The 22,319-nt window shown below is 45.8% G+C and overlaps 1 protein-coding gene across 2 annotated transcripts in view; it reads left to right on the forward strand.

Moving 5' to 3' along the window:
• Positions 1-2,963: 2,963 nt before the first annotated feature.
• Positions 2,964-22,319, forward strand: part of LOC137375776 (serine/threonine-protein phosphatase 2A 55 kDa regulatory subunit B beta isoform) — a 613,213-nt gene continuing 593,857 nt past the window's right edge. Inside the window, exons 1-2 of one of the 2 annotated variants that reach the window (XM_068043184.1) lie at positions 2,964-3,041; positions 3,202-3,279. In XM_068043184.1, coding sequence (XP_067899285.1) covers positions 3,032-3,041; positions 3,202-3,279 — 88 coding nt within the window. In that variant the 5' untranslated portion in view covers positions 2,964-3,031. The other variant, XM_068043187.1, reaches the window with a different exon arrangement.

Raw genomic sequence — 22,319 nt, forward strand, 5'->3', positions numbered from 1 at the left:
CAAAACTTCTCAGTCTGGAAAAAGCTACACAAAGCTGTCCATTGGTAAAATAAACATAGGAATATAAATCCAAATTTTGTCAAGAGTCTGGCCTTGTGACTTGCTTATAGTTTTCTCCTGAGTTGAAATGGCAGGTTTACAGCTGATGGGCTCAATACTATTCGAGGAATAAATACTCTATTGCTCGAAATCTGTCTGTTATAATTTCAGCATCTGTCATCGAAGAAAACAGCTTCCTAGCTACCAATCTTGTTCCATGACAAAGTCCTTGTTTAGGATTCAAGTTTCGTAGCAACTTATAATTGCTTCTCCCTTGTGTCTATGTTTGTACAGTAGCCTGCCCATTGGAGTTAGACTGTGTAGAAACTCTGGTGGGGAAAGATCATGGTTGTCCAACCTTTTCTCATGTGAGGCCAGTGAAACAATTTCAGAAAAGATAAAGGCATTAAAATTTATCTTACTATTATCAAAACAGCAAAAATGTTTTGTGAAGAAGCTTTAAATAAGACTAATTTATTGACTTTCTCTTTACTATGCTAGACACTGATTTAGTGAGAAACCTGGCATTTTTTTTCTTGCACAAGTAGTCAATGTTTGCCCGCACACTTTTTGTCGTGATGCGGAGTATCCCGGATAGATGTAATTCTGATCTTGATCACTCTCTCTCTGTTCCCCCCACCACATGCCCTCCCTCTCTCTATCCCCCCGTTCCCCCTTTCTCTCTCTCTGTTCCCTTTCTCTCTCGCTCTGTCCCCCCATCCCCTTTCTTTCTCTGTCTGTCCCCATTTCTGTCTGTCTTCCTTTCTCTTTCTCTGTCTATCCCCTTTTCTCTCTCTCTCTGTTCCTCCCCCCCTTCTCTGTTCCCCTTTCTGTATCTCCCTGACAGTTGTAGCAAGCTGGAACGCTTAGCAGATAATTGATCAGTTTTTAAAAAAGTCTCAAGTCAGTTTCACAGCCGACAGTTGCTGACGTTGGGAACTGCCATTTACCAACTTTGGACAGATTCGGGGTTTTTTAAAAGCCTGCCAGAAAACCCTAAATCTGTCTGAAGTTGGGAAGTGGCTGTTTCCAATGTCAGCAACTGTCAGCTGTGAAATTGACGAGATTTTTTTCAAAGCCGGTCTTCAAGAAGGTGAAAATTGAAAATTTCTCATCTGCAGTCACAAGCCCTGGTGAGGTTGAGGAACAGCCCGGGTACAGTTTACATCCTGGATGGAAACCTTTGGCAGGCCAGATCCTGGCCCGTGGGCCGTATGTTGGACAACCCTGGTATAGACTGTTTTCATCTTCCTCGTCTATAGAATCAACGCTAATGTATTGTTTTAATTCACCTAACAGCTTTTCAGTCAAATCTAGTGAATCTTCATTTTTAGCACAAAAGTAGCTTTTGAATAATACATTCTATCAAATAATTGTCCCTGCCATTTTGCTACATGTAACCAATTCCATCAACGCATCCACCCCTCCCATTGCATGCTTCCCATGCCATTCTCATCACATGCTGCTCATGCCATCCCTCTCTTGCCAGCCCCCTCTAATCAATCCCATCCCTCACAGAAACAATCTCTCCAGCCAGGGTAACTTTGTTGTTGGCCGCCTTTTTCTCCACCAATCCCCGCTGCCACCAACCATTGGCAGTCAATGTGCATCACATGCTCCACTCCTCCATGCCCCTTCAAGTGCCTCTGCATATGCCAGTCACTGCCCACCAAATTAACCCGTCAACAGACTTGCCTCTTAAACTGACCAATCAAAACAGTCTGGATAGACAAAAGCTGAGTATTATTATAATAGAATTTTTAAATGTTTGTCAACCAACTTTTTATACTTTTCCTTTGCAAATATTTCGTTAAATTCTCTTTTAAATAATGTTATCATTGCCGTTTCAATAGCCACTTCTGCTGAAATATTCCACCTTTCCTTATCAGGCAAATAACTGTGGCAGCACTTTTGCCTCTGAGGAAGGTGGTCCTGTGTTCATGTCTCACTGCAGGGAATTGAGTACATACTCTGGGCAGATAAATCAGTGCAGGATTGAGAGGGTGCTGCGATGTCAGAGTTGGTTTCTTTTAGCTGGGATGTTAAACTGAGGCCATATTTACCCTCTCAGGTGGACGTAAAAGATCTCATGGCACTATTTGAAGAGATGGAAAATTAATTCTTTGTCCTCGCCAATATTTATCCCTGAACCAACATCACTAAAACAGAATATCAGGTCATTATCTCATTGCTGTTTGGTGGACATTGCTGCACACTTTATTAGCTGCTATGCTTCTCCTCATCACAGCAGTGACTAGATTTGAAAATTACTTCCTTGGCTGTAAAGTGCTACATAAATGCAAGTTATTTTCAAACTACAAACTGAAGCCTCAGGAACCAGGGTTACATTGAAAAAAAAAGTTTGCTCTTGGCATATGGGCGATGCTAGCACAGCTGGATTTATTGCCCAATCCTTAGATGTCCTGATGAGGTGGTGGTGAGCATTCTCTTCCAACGCCTGTAGTCCTTTTGGCTCTGGTAATCCCACAATTTTGTTAGGTGGAAGTCTGCGGATCGACCTACTGATGGTGAAGGAACAGTGATAAACTCCAAGTCAGCGTTATTGTGTGTGACTTGCCTGATTGTCCACTACCATTTGAGATAGCTGTATATTTGAAATTGGTGAAACTTTGTGCCATTATGAGTCATCCCCAGTGACCTCTGAAATAGACCATTAAAAAAGAAGCTGCAACCAGGATTCTGTGGAAGTTCAGTATTGGAATTGGCAACCCTTAGAGACATCTAAAATTGACAAATTTCATATTCCAAAGTAAAGAAATTTGGAGCATTCTCAATCGAACAAAAGCAAATCTCAACCTCCAATTCCCTGCAGAACAATGGCTGCCGTTGCTAAGGAAGTGGGGGCGCGCTGTACTTCCGGTGCTCTCCTATTGGCCGAGCGGCTGCCGTGGGCGGTTCGAGGGGGCGGGTGATTGACAGGAGCCTTGGCTGCTTCCTCAGCGCTGGCAGCAGCTGTACGGTCTGTCGGAGAATGATGCCGGGTAAGGGAGCAGCTTTCCTCCAGCATCCTCTCATAAAACCCAGAGCTACTGCAGATTGTGGATAAAGTGTGCTTTAGGTAGTGGGAATGATGGCAAGAAGTGGCTGCGTGCACCTTCTTTCTGTTTGTATTTTTATATATTATGTTTTTGTATCTTACAGGGTTTGGAGGCAATGCAAATGAAATGCAGTGGTGTTTCTCTCAGGTTAAAGGAACTATTGACGAGGATGTATCCGAAGGTAAACCTATTTTTTTTTCTCTTTCTCTACAGAATGAATCTAAAATGTAATATAACACAGTGACAACTTCTGCCTCCTCCCTGACGGTGCTGGTTAAAACAGGAGAGCATTTGTGTGAGCTGATACCTCCGTTCCATGTAGAGCTGTAACCTTTTGAATGGCAGCTTTGCATCCAAATGATAGATTTCTCTTTTCTCCCCGCACCCCCTTAAAATAATGGACTTTTTTTTGCAATCAAATTTTACAGTGGTAGCACTGATGACTAAGTGTTGCTGCTGCTAATTGCTCGTTTACAAATGACATTGGTTGTATAAAGCAAAAGTGTTTCATGTTTTAAAAAAAAAAGGAAGTGACCATGTGTATAACTGTCAACACCAGTGTTCCTTGACAGAATCCCTTGAACCTATGCAGTAATGGGTTGTAAGAGCAAATAAGGTGCGTAGTTTACCCAGCTACAGGCTGTGTGTTTATGTACTGGTGTGTGTTTTACATGCTGACTGAACTCTAGGTTGCATGGTAGTAAACTGTTGACCTTAACTGTTAACCTAAGAAACGGTGTGGTTTCAGATCGTAGGTATTTATGTACACTTTGTAAATTCTTCTTGTAAACCCAGGTGTAGCAGTACATGGATTTTGACTGCAGGCTACAAAACCTGAGAGTTTTAGTGGTAGCTGTGACTCGATTATAATGCCTCAGACCATTATTGCACCTGCTGTAAGATGAGGGGTGCTGGTTTTTTGAAGTGTAACAGTGACTGCACCATGGGTTAAGAATAAATTATTTTCAGGCTTCAGACTGCAGTTTCTGGTACTATACAGACTGTTCTATTGTACAAAAGTAACGCCAGTTATAATTGTGCACTTATTGGGCGGAATCTTACCACCCTTTGAAGATTTTCTGAGGTCAGAACCAAAAGCCTGGCCACCCGCCTGTGCAATCATACCAGAGACGGCCAATTAACAGGCCATCACCGAGAGCACCTTCCAATTAAGGATGGTGGGCAGAACAGGCACCTGGCTGGCCCAATGGGAGAGCCTGTAGTGATGTCCTGCCAGCAGCCCACTGGGAGAGGTGGACGCTGCTGCGGCAAGCAGGAGGACTGGAGGGTGCCTTGGAGGATGTGTCAAATTATTAAAATTATTTCTGGTCACCACTACCAGGACATCATTGTGGAGGGCCTCCTCCTTATGAGGATGGCCTGCATCTGCAGCTGTAGCCTTGTGGCAAAAGCAGCTCCAGTTTGCAAGGGGGGGGGGTGGTGGGGATGGGGAGAATAAATAAAGGAGGTCTTGCTGGCAGCCCTGGCCTGCTGCTGAGAGGTAGCCTCCAGCAACCTGCTGGGCTACGTTTGCAGTGTGGAGCCCACCTGCTGCCAGTAAGATCCCAGCGGCATCCCCAATCTGGTCCCATGTGGCCAGTTAATTGTCAATAATTGGCTGCCTGTCGCTGATGGGTGGCTGGCTGTTTCTGTTCACCTGCATCTGGCAAGATCGGCCAGAGGCTGGAATGTGTCAGCAAGCTGACCTGGCGGTGACCTATTGGATTTCCCTCCCGGTCCCGCCTCGGCGGGTCTCATTAGATTCCATCCATAGTCTTATTACTGGAGCAAAATGCCCCACAGCAGCTCACTAAAACATCAGCTGAGCACTGAGTAGTGATGAAAGAATCTGGTGACCAGACGCACAGTTAGAGGACAGTTTTAAAGATGCATCTGAAAAGAGGAGAGAGAGGGAGCAGGGAAGAGAGAATGCTTTGGAGTTGGAGCCAAGATGGTTGAGAGGAGAGGGGTGTGCAAAGGAGGAATGTGTCTGGTGCAGGTTGACATATAGGACTAGAAGCAGTTGTAGAGAGAGGGAGGGAGGTGTGAGGCTGTGGTTGGGTTTGTAGAGGAGGATAAGGATTTTGAGTTCAGTGGGTTGGGTGATGCAGAGGAGGTTAGTGAGGACAGTGTTAACAGGACTTTCTGCGGAATAGGATACAGCTGGTGGAGTGTTGGATGAGTTGCATTTTATCCAGAGTGGAATTCGGGAGGCAGACGAGAAGAATGTTATGAGGTGACAAAAGTCATGGATAGGGGTTTCCCCACCAGTGGGATGAAGTAGGAGTGTAGGCAGACAATATTATACAAGTGTAAATGGTGGCTAAGATATGTGTTTTGAAGCTGACTTGGGGGTGGGGGCACACACATGACTGAGGTGGTGCGTAGTAAGCAATAACACTGATTGCAGTGGTGCAAAATAAAGTATTTACTACTGTGCCACATGTCAATCCATTAATACTTCAGTTTGCCACCTTTAGAATTTCAGTCACAGATTAAAAAATATACCTAGTCATATTTCCTCATAAGAAGGAAGACTTCAATTTAAAAGATACTGTCATCTTGATGGCCTTCGAGAAGAATTTGTGAAATGGGAGTGAATCAAATCCATTAAGTTCTAGAATTTTCTTGTCTAAGTCGTGTGAAAGAAAAGTCTTTTGTTTATCTAAAGCCTTTCACAACCTCAGGATGTCTCAAAGCAGAGGAGAAGTGACAGTCAAATTGTGCACAGCAAGATCCCACAAACAGTGCTGTGATCTGTTTTAGTGTAGTTGCTTGAAGGATAAATATTGGCCAGGATGCTGGTCAGAATTCCCGTTCTTCTTTGAAATGGTGCCACAGGATCATTTATACCTATCTGAGAGGGCAGATGGGCTTTGATTTTAATATCTCATCAAAAAGACAGCTCCTCCAACAGTGCAACACTTCCTCAGTACTGCACGAGAGTGTCAGTCTACATTTTGTGCCTAAGCCTCGAGTGGAACTGTAATGTATGGAAATAATAGTATGTTTTAAAGTAAATGAGACTTGACTGCACTCCCCCTGCTAGGTGCTATTGTTTCATAGCCTTTGGTGTTGGTTTGGTTGCAGCTGCTCCATAGTCCACTTTGAACAGAATGCATACTGTCATCTTTTGGGCTTACAGAAGACTATATTTTTCTTAATTCATTCAGAGAATAATCCATAATTGAAATGCATGTTAACTAGAGAGGAGGCCTGATAGTGGGGGCAGCTAAGTTTTTTTTTTTTGCTTTTCCAGCACCGGCTCCGTACAATGCTTATCCCAGCAACCAGCAAAGCCATCAGTTCCTGGAGAAATGTCAAGAATGAAATCAGAGTGTGCCAACGATTGCAAATTCTTTTAAACACCTGAAGCTTCTTTTAGCTTTTAGGAGTGAATTAGTTCAGAACAGATCTTGTTTTTAAACCAAAATGAATGAAACTTGACCAGTTTGGCACTGAGCTTGAAATACTATACTCTGATGAGCATCCAAAATGGCAGAACTGTAATTTTAAAACAATACACGACTAACCATTTTATGTCCCATCCTGCTTAATGAGGCATCAGAGTGTAACATTTACTAGGTTTGTACCTTGTGGGTTCTTCCAGAGAGAGATTTAAGGGAAAGTTGTTGAAATGATCATCTGTTTGAACTTGGTAGTTAACATGATTGTCTCATCTCATGGTCAGAGGACAGCAAATATTATCATGAAATGGCCTCCATGGCAGATGGGCTAGAGTCTGGTTTCTGAGTGGGCTGGCTGGAAACTTCTAAATTGATAGGAGGATATAAAAAGTCACTCTTTAAATCTATTTTTTCACTGCCGATGATGAAAACTCACTGATAACTTTAATCATGATGATAACGGACAGTAAGTGAAAAAATAGATTTAGTAAGCTCCAGAATAGAAGCCATGCCCCACATCCACTGTTGTAATGTCCAGTGTATATTTCTAAAGACAGGAAATGTTGAAAATATTCAGCAGATTTTACCATTTCAGATTAGTGGCCTTTTATCAGATTTGTTGCTAATGTTGCTTTTTAGGATGCTTTGGTTGCTGCAAGGTGCATCTTATCTAGCTAATACATTGATAATCAATGTGCTTTTCTTAAATATATAACCAAAGCAGATACGTGTCAGCCAGTTGTAAAGAGTGCGCCGAAACCATGGTTTAAAAAAAGATCCAATTTCCACAACTTGCAGCCTCTCTGTAGTTTCTAATTAATGTATCTCTTCGTCTCTGTCATTTACCTGCTGTATGATGTACACATAGAATGATCTGCCTCTCATCTGGTTGTGGACTTGGCAAAAAAAAACACTTCTAATGATTACTGTGATGAGCTTATGTATCCTAGGTGGAAAAGAACGTCAATGTAATGGGAAGGAATTGGTGCAGTGGGAGAGCAGGGGCAGGAATTGGCAGTGTAGTAGGAGGTGAAATGTGTATGTCTATGCTACACTAAAAATAAAACACCTGATATACTTTACAGATAAGATTGCTGCCTAATACCATGGAAACATATTTGTTTTTAATGCTGATTTTTTTCCCCTCTCTTTGAGTGATGGTGTGTGCTGAATTTTAAATAAAACAAACTGAAAAATAAACAAAGAGTACTGAAAATTGAATCTCAGGCTGTCGTCCTACCATGTTATAACTGGGAATGCATAATATAAGGCTCTGTGCGTGGTACTTCACTGTTCTAGGATGACTCATTGTTACGACCAGGTGAGAAAGTTATCCAGAGGTCCTTCTCAGCCTTCACCTGGTCTTACTGTAACAGGGTATTATTTTAAACGCACCGTGTTTTGAGCCCGCCCCTTGGTGATCCCTGGTTCACCGCTTTCCAATTATAAGGCAAAGAAACCAGCACAAACAGGCTTTCTTAGGTTTAAAGAAGAAAAGCTGAAATTTATTAAACTTAAACTCTTAATCAGGTAATGCCTATGGATGCACGACGCGCCCACGCTAGCATGCATACGTGATACATGCAGATAGAGACAGAAAAGAGCAGAAGAAAAATAAAGTGGAAAAGTTTGAGGCAATATCTGAAGAGTTATTGTTATGCTCTACGAGCTCACTGTAGAGTCCTCGATTGTAGGTAGATCTTGCTTTTCGTTGGGGCCCAGTATTCTTCTTAAACCTTGTTTGCTGTCGGAGACTTTTCTCTCTTGGGGTTCATGTGTCTTCAGTGGATTCAGAGGCTCTTGAAAAAGAGATGGGAGCCGACAGGAGAGATCTTCAGTCCAGGAGCAAACAGACCCTCTCAGTTCAAACTGTTTGTACAATTCAGAAAAACCCAGGTTGCCCAGCAGGTTAGTCATGTGACTAGCTGGTTTGACCATATCCACTTGTGTATTTGGTCATCTTAGCAGTCAACCTGGAATGCGTGCTCCCTCACCTTCAACGTCTGGTGATCAAAAGTCCATTGTGGGTTGAATGTGTCAGGGAATGGTCCTTTGTCCTTTCCAAGCACTGTCTGTTAATATGCAAATGTCTTTTCAGCCAAGATCTGGCAATTTTTAAAAAGCAAGTCCTTTATTCACTTCAGCAGCAGTTTGAAATTTAATGTCCATGTGGTGAAATTAATATGCCTCATGCTTGGCAGGTGGGGGCCTGCATGACACTCATACACAGGCTATTAAAACATTGAGTTGAGTAGCTAGAATATGTTATGGAGCAGTTTTACCACAGCAGAGATAGTATAATTTTCTCTTAAACACTTGTTTAAGTGATGTGTTAAAGTTCATTTTTCTCCACGAGAAACATAACTACTTAAAAAATTCTTGAAAGGAAGTTTTGAAGGAAATTGCCATATATGAAATCAAATTAAACAGTATTTCTTGTTTTTAGTAAAGCTGTGTTGTCTTGGGGCACTCCTGACTTCTGTTGCCCGGCCATTGGTGGCTATGCCGTTCGCTGTCTAGACCCTAAGCTTTGGAACACTCACCTAAGTCTCTCTGGTTCTGTACCATCCTCCCATAATTACGATGCTCCTTTAAAACCTACCTTTTTATCAAAGCTTTTGGTCATCTTCCCTAATGGGTTGAATTTTCCCAGCCCATTGGGGTTGAGGTGGGAGGGGTTGGAATATTGGGATGGAAACCAGATATTCTGAGGGATGGCCAGCATGGCAGGAAGACCTTGCGCTCACACGCGGCGGGAAGATAAACATGTTAAAAAGGCAATTAACTTCAATTTTACCGGGGTTTTTGGATTTTTCCAGGAGTGCACGGGAACCAGAACCTTGCCAGGTAAAAAGAGGTGCTGAGCTAGCAGGAGGTCCGTCCTGCCTGCTGCCGCCAGCCATTGCGAATCCCAGCATGTCTTGGCAGGGAGGGTGGAACATTGTGGGCATTGGCACTGTCAGTTGGGAGAAGGGGAAAAGTTGCCGACCAAGGCTTAGCTACCTTCAAATGTCGGAGCAGCAGTGTTGCCAAAGACTCTGCCTCTCCAGGGAGGCGTTCAGAGAACATGATCGAGGATGAATTCAACCCCCATGGGAAATGGTGGCCACCCAATGCCTGTGGTGCTGAATTTCTATGGCTCAGGACCATTCCAGGGATCTACTGGTGATTTTTTTTTTAGAACATTACAGCGCAGTACAGGCCCTTCGGCCCTCGATGTTGCGCCGACCTGTGAAACCATCTGACCTACACTATTCCATTTTCATCCATATGTCTATCCAATGACCACTTAAATGCCCTTAAAGTTGGCGAGTCTACTACTGTTGCAGGCAGGGCGTTCCACGCCCCTACTACTCTCTGAGTAAAGAAACTACCTCTGACATCTGTCCTATATCTATCACCCCTCAACTTAAAGCTATGTCCCCTTGTGTTTGCCATCACCATCCGAGGAAAAAGACTCTCACTATCCACCCTATCCAACCCTCTGATTATCTTATATGTCTCTATTAAGTCACCTCTCCTCCTCCTTCTCTCCAAAGAAAACAACCTCAAGTCCCTCAGCCTTTCCTCGTAAGACCTTCCCTCCATACCAGGCAACATCCTAGTAAATCTCCTCTGCACCCTTTCCATGGCTTCCACATCCTTCCTATAATGCGGTGACCAGAACTGCATGCAATACTCCAGGTGCGGTCTCACCAGAATTTTGTACAGCTGCAGCATGAGCTCGTGGCTCCGAAACTCGATCCCCCTACTAATAAAAGCTAACACACCATATGCCTTCTTAACAGCCCTATTAACCTGGGTAGCAACCTTCAGGGATTTATGCACCTGGACACCAAGATCTCTCTGTTCATCTACACTACCAAGAATCTTCCCATTAGCCCAGTACTCTGCATTCCTGTTACTCCTTCCAAAGTGAATCACCTCGCACTTTTCCGCATTAAACTCCATTTGCCATCTCTCAGCCCAGCTCTGCAGCCTATCTATGTCCCTCTGTAACCTACAACATCCTTCGGCACTATCCACAACTCCACCGACCTTAGTGTCATCTGCAAATTTACTAACCCACCCTTCTACACCCTCTTCCAGGTCATTTATAAAAATGACAAACAGCAGTGGCCCCAAAACAGATCCTTGCGGTATACCACTAGTAACTAAACTCCAGGATGAACATTTGCCATCAACCACCACCCTCTGTCTTCTTTCAGCTAGCCAATTTCTGATCCAAAGCTCTAAATCACCTTCAACCCCATACTTCCGTATTTTCTGCAATAGCCTGCCATGGGGAACCTTATCAAACGCCTTACTGAAATCCATATACACCACATCCACTGCTTTACCCTCATCCACCTGTTTGGTCACCTTCTCGAAAAACTCAATAAGGTTTGTGAGGCACGACCTACCCTTCACAAAACCGTGCTGACTATCGCTGATGAACTTATTCTTTTCAAGATGATTATAAATCCTGTCTCTTATAACCTTTTCCAACATTTTACCCACAACCGAAGTAAGGCTCACACGTCTATAATTACCAGGGCTGTCTCTACTCCCCTTCTTGAACAAGGGGACAACATTTGCTATCCTCCAGTCTTCCGGCACTATTCCTGTCGACAATGACGACATAAAGATCAAGGACAAAGGCTCTGCAATCTCCTCCCTAGCTTCCCAGAGAATCCTAGGATAAATCCCATCTGGCCCAGGGGACTTATCTATTTTCACACTTTCCAAAATTGATAAAACCTCCTCCTTGCGAACCTCAATCCCATCTAGCCTAGTAGCCTGAATCTCGGTATTCTCCTCGACAACATTTTCTTTCTCTACTGTAAATACTGACGCAAAATATTCATTTAACACTTCCCCTACCTCCTCTGATTCCACACACAACTTCCCACTACTATCCTTGATTGGCCCTAATCTAACTCTAGTCATTCTTTTATTCCTGATATACCTATAGAAAGCCTTAGGGTTTTCCCTGATCCTATCCGCCAATGACTTCTCGTGTCCTCTCCTTGCTCTTCTTAGCTCTCCCTTTAGATCCTTCCTGGCGAGCTTGTAACTCTCAAGCGCCCTAACTGAGCCTTCACGTCTCATCCTAACATAAGCCGCCGCCTTCCTCTTGACAAGCGCTTCAACTTCTTTAGTAAACCACGGCTCCCTCGCTCGACAACTTCCTCCCTGCCTGACAGGTACATACTTATCAAGGACACGCAGTAGCTGCTCCTTGAATAAGCTCCACATTTCGATTGTTCCCATCCCCTGCAGTTTCCTTCCCCATCCTACGCATCCTAAATCTTGCCTAATCGCATCATAATTTCCTTTCCCCCAGCTATAATTTTTGCCCTGCGGTATATACCTGTCCCTGCCCATCGCTAAGGTAAACCTAACCGAATTGTGGTCACTATCGCCAAAGTGCTCATCTACATCTAAATCTAACACCTGGCCGGGTTCATTACCCAGTACCAAATCCAATGTGGCATCGCCCCTGGTTGGCCTGTCTACATACTGTGTCAGAAAACCCTCCTGCACACGCTGGACAAAAACTGACCCATCTAAAGTACTCGAACTATAGTATTTCCAGTCGATATTTGGAAAGTTAAAGTCCCCCATAACCACTACCCTGTTACTCTCGCCCCTGTCGAGAATCATCTTCGCTATCCTTTCCTCTACATCTCTGGAACTATTTGGAGGTCTATAAAAGACTCCCAACAGGGTGACCTCACCTCTCCTGTTTCTAACCTCGGCCCATACTACCTCAGTAGACGGGTCCTCAAATGTCCTTTCTGTCGCTGTAATACTCTCCTTGATTAACAATGCCACACCCCCCCCCTCTTTTACCATATTCTCTGTTCTTACTGAAACATCTAAATCCCGGAACCTGCAACATCCATTCCTGCCCCTGCTCTACCCATGTCTCCGAAATGGCCACTACATCGAGATCCCAGGTACCAACCCATGCTGCAAGCTCACCCACCTTATTCCGGATGCTCCTGGCGTTGAAGTAGACACACTTTAAACCAGGTTCTTGCTTGCCAGTGCCCTCTTGCGTCCTTGTAACCTTATCCCTGACCTCACTACTCTCAACATCCTGTACACTGGCACTACAATTTAGGTTCCCATTCCCCTGCTGAATTAGTTTAAAGCCCCCCGAAGAGCACTAGCAAATCTCCCCCCCAGGATATTGGTACCCCTCTGGTTCAGGTGAAGACCATCCTGTTTGTAGAGGTCCCACCTACCCCAGAAAGAGCCCCAATTATCCAGGAAACCAAAACCCTCTGGGATCTCCCAGTCTGCCGCTCATCACTGCATCAGGTTAGTCACCAATGCCATCTTCAAGAGGGCCATCCAGTATGTATGCTTTTGCACTGATCCCGACAGTCAGACCGAGAGGGCCGTAGAATTTGGAGGTATTTCTAGATTTCCCCAGGTGCAAGACGTCATCGACTGAACACATGTGGCCATCAAGGCTCCCACTGATTGGGCTGCAGCCTTCATCAACAGGAAGGGCTTTCACTCACTAAATGTACAACTGGTCTGCAATGCCTGCAAACGCTTCCTGCAGGTGTGTGCATGGTTCCCAGGAATCAGCCAAAACGCCTACATACTAAGGCAGTCCCAGTTGCCAGACCTTTTCAAACACCACAACACGCTTTCAAGGATGGGTACTGGGTGACGAGGGCTACCTACTCTAGTTGTGGCTACTGGTGCCTGTGAGGAACCCTAGCATTGCTGCAGACGAGAGATACAACACCTGCCATGGGACAACTCATGCGACCATCGGGCAAGCCTTGGGGCGTCTGAAGATGTGGTTCCGATGTCTAGAATAATCTGGTGGAGCCCTTCAGTATGTCCCAGCAAAAGTCTGTGGTATCATGGTGGTGTGCTGTGCTGGTGCTACAGAGGATGGAAGATTTGAACAATGAGGCTATCATGGAGTGCAATGGCTCCTTCGACAATGAGGGAGTAGAGACAGATGATGACCAGATGCAGGATGCTGAAGAACCTCAGGTACCATACGCAAGGCGCCATGAGATACGTGCAAGAGAGGCTCGGGATGTGCTAATACAGGCATGTTTCACATGAACCTTAACAACAGATCCATGCAATCTACAAAGCTTCATCACTCTGCACCCCTGTTGCTGCTTCCTTCATTGACCTTGCCATTTAGCTACACCGAGTAAGACATTGCACTGTGGTACAGGGAATGCATCATACTCGTGATGTGGTCCCACCCATCAAACCCTTTGACGGAGTCTGGATACTCCAGAATTCCCACTGGCCACAAGAAATGCAAGGATACCTCTTGCCTTTTGATTATTCTATGTCGCCCCATTTATTGGCAGCATGCTTTAACAAAATATTAACCCCTGAGCCCTGCGTGCAGTGAGGTGCTCTTCTTAAATCTCTTACATGTACTTCTACATTGTGCTCTGTCGGCTGAGGTGGAGGCAGGCTGCTGCCAATACTGCCCCCATGACTTGGATGTTGGCCGTTGTCCTCTGGCTGCCCAAGGCCTGGAGGGACCCAACATATTGAGGCTCTCCTGCAGAGGTGTAGGCGCCTCCTCTGTCATCATGGCAAGCCTGTGTCACTGATGGAGGGGCTGAGGAGCTGCTGCCCACACCTGGAGAACCCTGAGAGGAGCCCCCAGATGCATCAGGCAGCCACTGCTCCACCCTTTTGAGGCATACCTGTATGCCCCGCTCACTTGACGAGTGCAAGGGGCCTGTGGATGAATCCAGTTGCTCGCTTCCCCCCCCCCCCCCCCCACCGTCTCACCCAGGCATTGCTGCACACATTTCATGGAGTTGTGATGGCATGCAGGTCCGCATGCATCTCTGGCATCCACTGGGTGGTTTGATGAATATGATTCACCATGAGGGTTGCCAATCTCTCGATGGAGTAAGCCAAGCCAGAGACAAGGCACACGGACTCCTTTATCATCCGTGTCAGGGTGCGCATGGCCTCTGGAAGCTGCACCAGATGTTCTCTCCCCTCTAGCATCTAGTCACTTGGCTGACAACTCCAGAGGCCTATCAGCCTGGGGCTCAGCATTGCTGTGCCTTCCCTGAGTCCTCCGAGTGTTGGCGGCCTTGGGTGTGTCTGTGCTGAGCTCACTAGATTGTGATCCCAGATTGATTCATGAAATCATACCCACCAATGTGAGAGTATCTGCACTGGTGGAGGGCGTGGGGAAATGTTGTGATGGTGCATCCTCTGGGGGTCCCACTCAGAGGTGGACAGCTGTCCCCAGGTCTCTGGAACTGTCTGCTCTTGTCTTTGACATGTGTGAGAGAGAAGATTAATTGGAGGGTCATGTGCAATCCATCATTAACTTCAGATACTCCCAGTGTGGAGCTCCATGTGACCTATGCTGGACACATGAGCACTATGCCTTGTGTTCACTAGAGGCTGTCGTATGCCCATCCATTTGACCACTCACTCTCTTTCATGTGTCTCCACTCCTGTCTCTCCTTCTGCGATGGAACAGTTATCCTCCAAGTTCCAGAGCCGCCACCTCCATGGAGGTCAGGATGGCAAGGTAAGGAATGCCACCGCCGGTCTTTGCCCTTCCTTTGGCATTGGGAAGTCGTCTTCTGCTAGCATATAGATGACCATTGTTAGTTGCCCAGCAAAGACATGCACATTGCCTGTGCTAGTAGCAGCCTGACTGTCCATGATGGTGCCACAAGAATGCCACCTGCATGCGGCCACTAAAGCGGCAGTGGAGGAGTCAACTCTGATGGACTGGAGCCATTCACCAAGAAGCTCCCATGCCTATGACAGGCAATGCTGCTGCCTGGCCCCATTGCCAATGACTGGGATTGGCATTCTCTTTCTACCAATCTCGTCCTTACATATAGCCACATGTAAGCCCCCTAAGGAAAGCAGTGTGTGGTGCACTCACTTTAACAGATGGCATGAGATCATTAATCTGCTTGCAGCACTGTAGCTAGTTTTGAGGGATGACCCAATGGCTGCTGACCTCCTCTGTGATCTCTGTCCAGGCTTGCTTGTTCTAGCAGATAGGTCTGATTTCATCTCTGGGGAAGAGAACCTTCTGCCGTGCATGAGCAGCCTGGAGGAGAACTTGCAGGGAGGCATTGCTAAACTGTGAGGCCACCCAGGATATTCCCTCTGCTATTCCTTGACTGGCCTTCTTTCTCAGGCCTTGCACTAATGCTTCTTTTGGGTGAATCGATTTCAAAGAGTGCTGGCAGCCCTTTAAATATGGCGCCATCACTTTCTGTGGCGTGACATCACACCGCTACATTGGTGGATGCTTCCTCCTCCTCCTGGAAGTTAATTGGCCAGCCGCCACAGCCCAACAAACCCCCCTCCCCGCCACTGCCCAATCGGCAGCGGCTCCTGCTTCCAGTCCTGGTGGTGGGACCTCGGGGCTTGCTGCATAATTCAGCCCAATGTCTCCTTCTTTGGCTTGTCAATGTTTTTGCCTGTTTGTGCCCATGTGAAACACTTTGGGATGCTCTATTATGTTAAAGTCACGATATAAATGCACATTTTAGTAGTTGTTGTTGTGTTTGCTGGTGGTTTACAGACATGACCAAATCTTTTGACCGTGCATAATCTGCTTATATTGAAGTTAAACATTTGCTTTTGCTAGATGCAGTTATCCTTTTATTAAAGCTAAATGTTTGGTTTGGCTTGGTGCAGTTACCCTTTTATGAAGAAGGGACATGATCTATACTTGAAAATATTTGCAGATCTATGGGGAAAGAGCAGGGGAGCGGAACAAATTGGATAGTTCTTTGAAAGAACTAGCACAGGCAGGATGGGCTGAATGGCCTCCTGCGATGCACATTTCTATGTAGAGAAGTGACAGAAGGTGCTGACAATAAGTAGCAGGAGCAGTACTTCTAAACGTATGTTTTCTGTAATTCACCATTATCTTGAGCATGTGTTTGAATTGGTTCATTTAATTTATTTTAAAAAACTTTTAAGTTGTATGGTGAGAGGAGAGATGGCAGGCAGTCTGATCCATTTATTGTCAAACTTTAGATTAATCTGATGTGGATTTGGGCTTAGTAGTATTGTGCAGGTCCTACTGTTCATGATGGGGGCTTGGGGAGGGGGGAAGGGTTGCATTTTCAGGAGCGTGGTTGGGCAAGAGGAAAGAAATCTTGAGAGAAGTACTGAACTAAGACAAAACTGAATTGAAACAAAGTCTTGATGCAGCAAAATAAACCAAATGTTACAATTTTAAAGGAGGTGCAGGAAAAGCGAGACCTGTGGGTTTATGTACACAAATCTTTAAAGGTGACAGGACAAGTGGAGGAGAATGTTCAAAAAACATACAGTATCCTTGGCTTTATAAACAGAGGCAGAGAGTAGAAAAGTAGGGAATGATGCTAAAACTTTATAAAATGCTGGTTAAGTCCCAGCTAAAGTATTGGGCAGAATTTTAAGCTGCACGGGTTCAGGCAGAGGGATACAGTTGTCGGTGCTTGTGGGGGGTTTAAAATATGAAAAAATGCCAGCATGTCGGAAACCCGACATGATCCCACTCACTTCCACATTTAACCTGCGCACGCTTGAAGGCGTGTGGGAAACCCCGTGGGGATGGTGTGTCTGAGAAATAAATATGTAAAAGACAATTGAAAGAAGATTTAATCCTGCATTCTGGCTTTAACTTCCAGCATATGGGTTTCCCAAGCTGTGTAAAACTCTCCAGGGCCAGCACGGGGATTGATGGGGCTGGGAATCTTTTAAATACTGAACCTGATCAGTTAAAGGCCTTTCCTTACAGGACTTGTTATGAGAAAGCGCTTTCACTGCTTTAGAGGTGATTTCCAACACTGAAGGTTATTTCTGATACTTTGTACTTTTTTGACTTTGATCTGCATTTCGCTGTTGTCAGCCTTCACTACTGCATTGGGAGCAGCTTATGCAGCTCTACCTTGGACCTCTACGCAGGAGCAAGAGGGGCAGCACCAACAGCACAAAAAAAACCCAGAAGGAACAGAAACAGCAGCTGCCTTCTCCTCTACCACCTTCTGTTCCACTGGACAGGGTGGATGAACACACAACTCCAGCTTAAAGAGCTGATCCTTCCAGCACAGACTGAGCAACAATGCCCCAGGAGGCTCAGAGTTTCTTGGCAGGTGGTTGCTGACATTTGCAACCTCTTATTTTTTTGACTAGGTGGGCACGCATTGCCAGTGACCGTCGAGGTTTCTTTGCCTCTGGCTCCTTTCAATGATCTGGTGACGTCTGCAGGATTTCACGATCTGCTGCGCACAAATGTATCTCCCAGGCAATTGATGCCATGTTCCAGGGCCGCCATTATGCCCACTTTACTACTGATCAGGCCAGTCAGAACGAGAGGCCGCACAGTTTTGCTGCAATGGCTGGATTCCCACAGGTCCGAGGAGTTATAGATTACACACCTATGGCAAACAGGAAGCCTTCATATCATCCAGGAGTATTCGTAAATCAAAAGGGAATCCACTCCATCAATATTCAGATGATGTGTAGCCACCGGAAGACATTCATGCATGTCTGTGCAAGATATCCTGGAAGCTGCCATAATGCCTTCATTCTGTGCCAGCTATGTGTCTCAAAGATATTCACACCTTCCAACAGAGTCAGCAATGGCTCTTTGGAGACGAGGGATACCCGCTAAGGATGTGGCTGATGTCATCTGTGAGAAACCCTATTGCTGATGAACAGGAAAGGTACAGCCGGAACCACATGAGCAAAGAGTGGCCATAGAGCAAGGATTGCTGAGGATGTGATTCAGGTGCCTGAACAGATCTGGGGTGTCCCTCAGTTTGCACCAGCAAGGGTGTCCTGAATGGTAGTGGTCTGCTGTGCCTTGCACAGCATTGCACTGCAGGAAGAAGGAGGTCCTGACTGCTTTGCATTCTCAGGGGAGGAGGAGCCTGATGTGACCAGGATCTCTGCAACTGCTAACCTGGTGCCAGAGAGGTCCGTACTGGCCTCGTGCAGGCACAATTCAGCTAACAGGAGTCTGTGAAGCCACATGACACACAGCAGTGCTGAACTCACTGCCTCCCCCAACATCCTTCCCCCTACCACTGCACCCACCAACACAAAGCATTCCCCCTGTCAATAATCCTTCCATACCATTGACATCTCTTGCTTGCCTTCTACTCTGGTCATACCATTTTTCTCAAGGCTGATGGCCATTTGGTAGGTGAGCGGGAGCAATGGAGACTTGAAATAAAGTTTATGGTTCATGAACACGTGATAAAATTGGCATGGTGACATATTGTAAACACCCAAGGATTTCCCTTGTAAAGCTACAAAGTCTTTCTCTTACTATTACCTCTACATGGTGCTACCACCAGCTTCAGCAGAACTAGAGGCAGGCTATTTATTCCCCTGCTCTGACAGCTGGGTTACTCATGGCAGACATCCTATGGGTATTGCGGCCCATCTGCACTTGTACAGCCATTGGGGCAGGAGACCGCATGTGGGGCATTTACTGAGGAGGTATGTGTGGGGCAAGGGCTGAGAAATGGGAGGGCCTTGAGCAGAGTCCCCACTTGCATGTGCCCTTTCTCCATATTTCTCTCCTGGCCCACCTTCACTTCCCTGCTAGACAAAAGCTGGAGAGCACTTTGCTGCACTTCAGTGAGATGCTGAATGGTCAAGACAAGGCTTTCCTCCATTCTGTGTAAAGTGGCAGACTGAGTGTGCAGACCATAGGTGGGGGCTACCATGCACTCATTTGCCTGCTGCATCTGATGCTTCGTGCAGGTGGCCCCTCTTTCCATGGAGCTGAACATCAGTGCAAATGCCTGAGACATCATGGCACTCATTGCTAGAGATGGACTCCTCCATTCTCTGTCTAAGGGTGGACAGTGTGTCTGCAAATGCTGGCAGAACCTCACACATTTTCTGTTGCTGTTCCAGAATGTGGATGACCCCTGAGGTTCAGTATCTGTGTCCAACTAAGCAGAGCTTGGAATGTCCTGCGCCCACCGACTGGGACGCTCCAGTGCTATACCTATCTCCAACACCTGCTCTTGCTCACTTGTGATAGCGTATGGTGAGCCACACAACATAGCTGCCTGCTTTGGAGGTCCCCCCAAGGTGTGTGTATCCGAGCTGGTAGCGGGCGTGCACAAGTGTGGTGATGCTTCTTCACAGTGCGTGGCCTACTCTGTGGACTTCTTGGCCTCTTTTGTACCAGCTCCTGCTTGGTGCTGTGGGAAAGGAATTAGAACTGACCAGGTGAAAGGATTCAAAGTCATCATTGTGCAGATGATCATATTTCAGTAAGAAGTGACATCAGTTCAACATGAGTGTGTGTTCTGTGCCATGTGGCTGTGTGAGGTCTAATTCTGTCACCAGGTATCTGCCAGGTGATCTCCATTTCCAATGGCCATGCACTCTGCCAGTCTGCTGATCTCCATGACCTTTTCCTGCACTCTGGTCAGGGTGACTATGACTGAAGGACCATCCCCGGTTCTCTTCCTCTCCCTGCTTTCTTTTTCTGAAAGGAGTGAAAGCAGAGTGTTATGACTGTGAGAAATGGAATGCTTTGAGAGGATGGAATGGCACCATTTGTGGAGGATGACTGTGAGGTATGGGTGTGAGTTGACAATAAGATGAGGGTGAGTGTCAGTGTTGGCTGTTGGGGATGTGAGGAGGTACCTGGAGAGAGAGAAATGGGTGTGTTGGTCTGAGGGGTGCTGTACAGGAGAGTGCTGGAGAAGTCCGAGTATGGGGGTTGGCATTTGAATGTGGGATGCCACTCACCATTCCTGCCCTGAAGAGGTCACTGAACCTCTTTTGGCAATGTGTCCAACTGCTAGGTACCACACTCCTGCTGCTGACCACCTGAGCCACTTCAAGCCACATCTGATTCATTTCAGAGGCTGGCCTCTTTATCCTGTCTTTTGAAAAGTGTCCTTTTGCAGGCTGACATCCAGGAATGCCTTAGAGAACCGGGGGCGGTGGGGGTGGTTGGTGGCAGGTGGGTGAGTGTGGCAGCCTTCCCACGTTGACCCTCCATCACTATGCCTGCTCCCTCTTTCCTCACAGATCTGCAATGGAACCATTCTGACCCCGAATGGGGTCCCTTTAAGCAGAGAACCTTCAACTGTTGGGTGTTGGGCGTTATCACGCCCGCCCGCTCTATTGGTCAAGAAACCTCGGAAGCGGGATACTTCGACAGCACCTTTCAAACCCGTGACCTCTACCACGTTGCAGGACAAGGGCAGCAGATGCATGGAACACCATCACCTGCAAATTCCCCTCCAAGTCACACATCATACTGATTTGGATTATATCCCTATTCCTTCAAAATCCTGGAACTCCCTCCCTAACGGTGCTGTGGGTGTGCCTACACCACATTGACTTCAGCGGTTCAAGAAAGTAGCTGACCACTACCTTCTCGAGGACAGTAGGGATGGGCAATAAATGCTGGCCCTGTCAGCAATGCCCACATCCCATGAACGATTTTTTAAAAAAAAGCCGTGGTTGAGTTTAAAAACCGACGGCAAAGCCTGATCCACGAACTTCCAAGTTCTCAAACCGTTGCTGGCTTGCTTTGCTGTGAGTGAGTCAAAAGGTAAAAATTCTGTCCATTGTGTCCAATTCTGGGCAGCACTTTTCAGGAAGGATTCTGAGGCCTTTGAGAGGGTGTAGAGGAAATTTGCTAGAATGGTACCTGGGATCAGGGAATTCTGTCACTTGGAGTGACTGAAAAAGCTGAGGCTGTTCCCCTTGGAGTGAAGTTAGGGAAGATTCAGAATCATGAAGGGTTTTGATGGAGAAATTGTTTCCACTGGTTGAGGGATCAGTAACCAGAGGATGTGGATTTAAGATAGTTGGTAAAAGAACCAGGTGGGGAATTGCAGATGATTTTGTTTTTGTTTGCAGCGATTCTATATGATCTGGAATGCACTACATACGGGGATGGTGGAAACGGATTCAAAAGTAACTTTCAAAAGGATATTTAGTCAATACTTGAAGGGGAAAAATTTGCAGGGCCATGAGGAAAGAGCAAGGGATTGGGACTAATTGGATAACTTTTTCAAAGAGCCAGCACAGACACAATGGAGTGAACGGCTTCTTTCTGTGCTGCATAATTCTATGATTCTTTGATGATGGATTTTGGGCCCAGAGTGCTAAATCCATTTCGAAGTAGGCTTTAAATGGGCTGTTTCTTTCTGGGAGATTGTAGTGTGGCTGGTGTGGGAAATGCTACATTGATGCTGTTCTGAGGTTAGACCGCTGATTGATTTGTGTTAGGGGTAAAGTAGAGGGAGCTTTACTAAGGGTGTTGGATATTGGCAAGAAGGAAGATAGAGCCAAACCAGATGGTAATTGTCAGGCATGCCACTACATTAAAAAAATTATATATGATATAAATGATACAGTTGCATTCAGTGCCTCAATCTTACATGCAGTCAGGCCGAAAACTTTAATAAAACCTGAGAACGTTATTTGGTAAATTAAAACATTCGACCCTCAGAACTGTAGGGTGGCTGCTGATTTAATAATAAATCAAGTTTGTTCACTGAAAAGTTGCTTGCCTAATGTGTGTAGCATTTCATGTACTTTATGATATCTTGTGTTACAGATACCAGCTTTAGATGACTATCTGCTTCAAAAGATGCAGAGCTGATAGCCCCTCAAAATACTGCTTGCTTTGCCAAGTAGAGTTGTAAGCATGCATGCAGAGTTTGTCGTTGGCAGGCTAACTGCTAGGTTTAAATTTACTGCTTGCAAAGAGAAAGCTGGCCCCTTGTCAGCATCAACCAGCTTGAAAGTTCCCAGTTATACTACAGCCAGTGTGAATCTATAATGGTGTGACACTAGC

Source organism: Heterodontus francisci, chromosome 12, assembly GCF_036365525.1.
Source record: "Heterodontus francisci isolate sHetFra1 chromosome 12, sHetFra1.hap1, whole genome shotgun sequence".
NCBI classification, from domain to species: Eukaryota; Metazoa; Chordata; class Chondrichthyes; order Heterodontiformes; family Heterodontidae; genus Heterodontus; species Heterodontus francisci.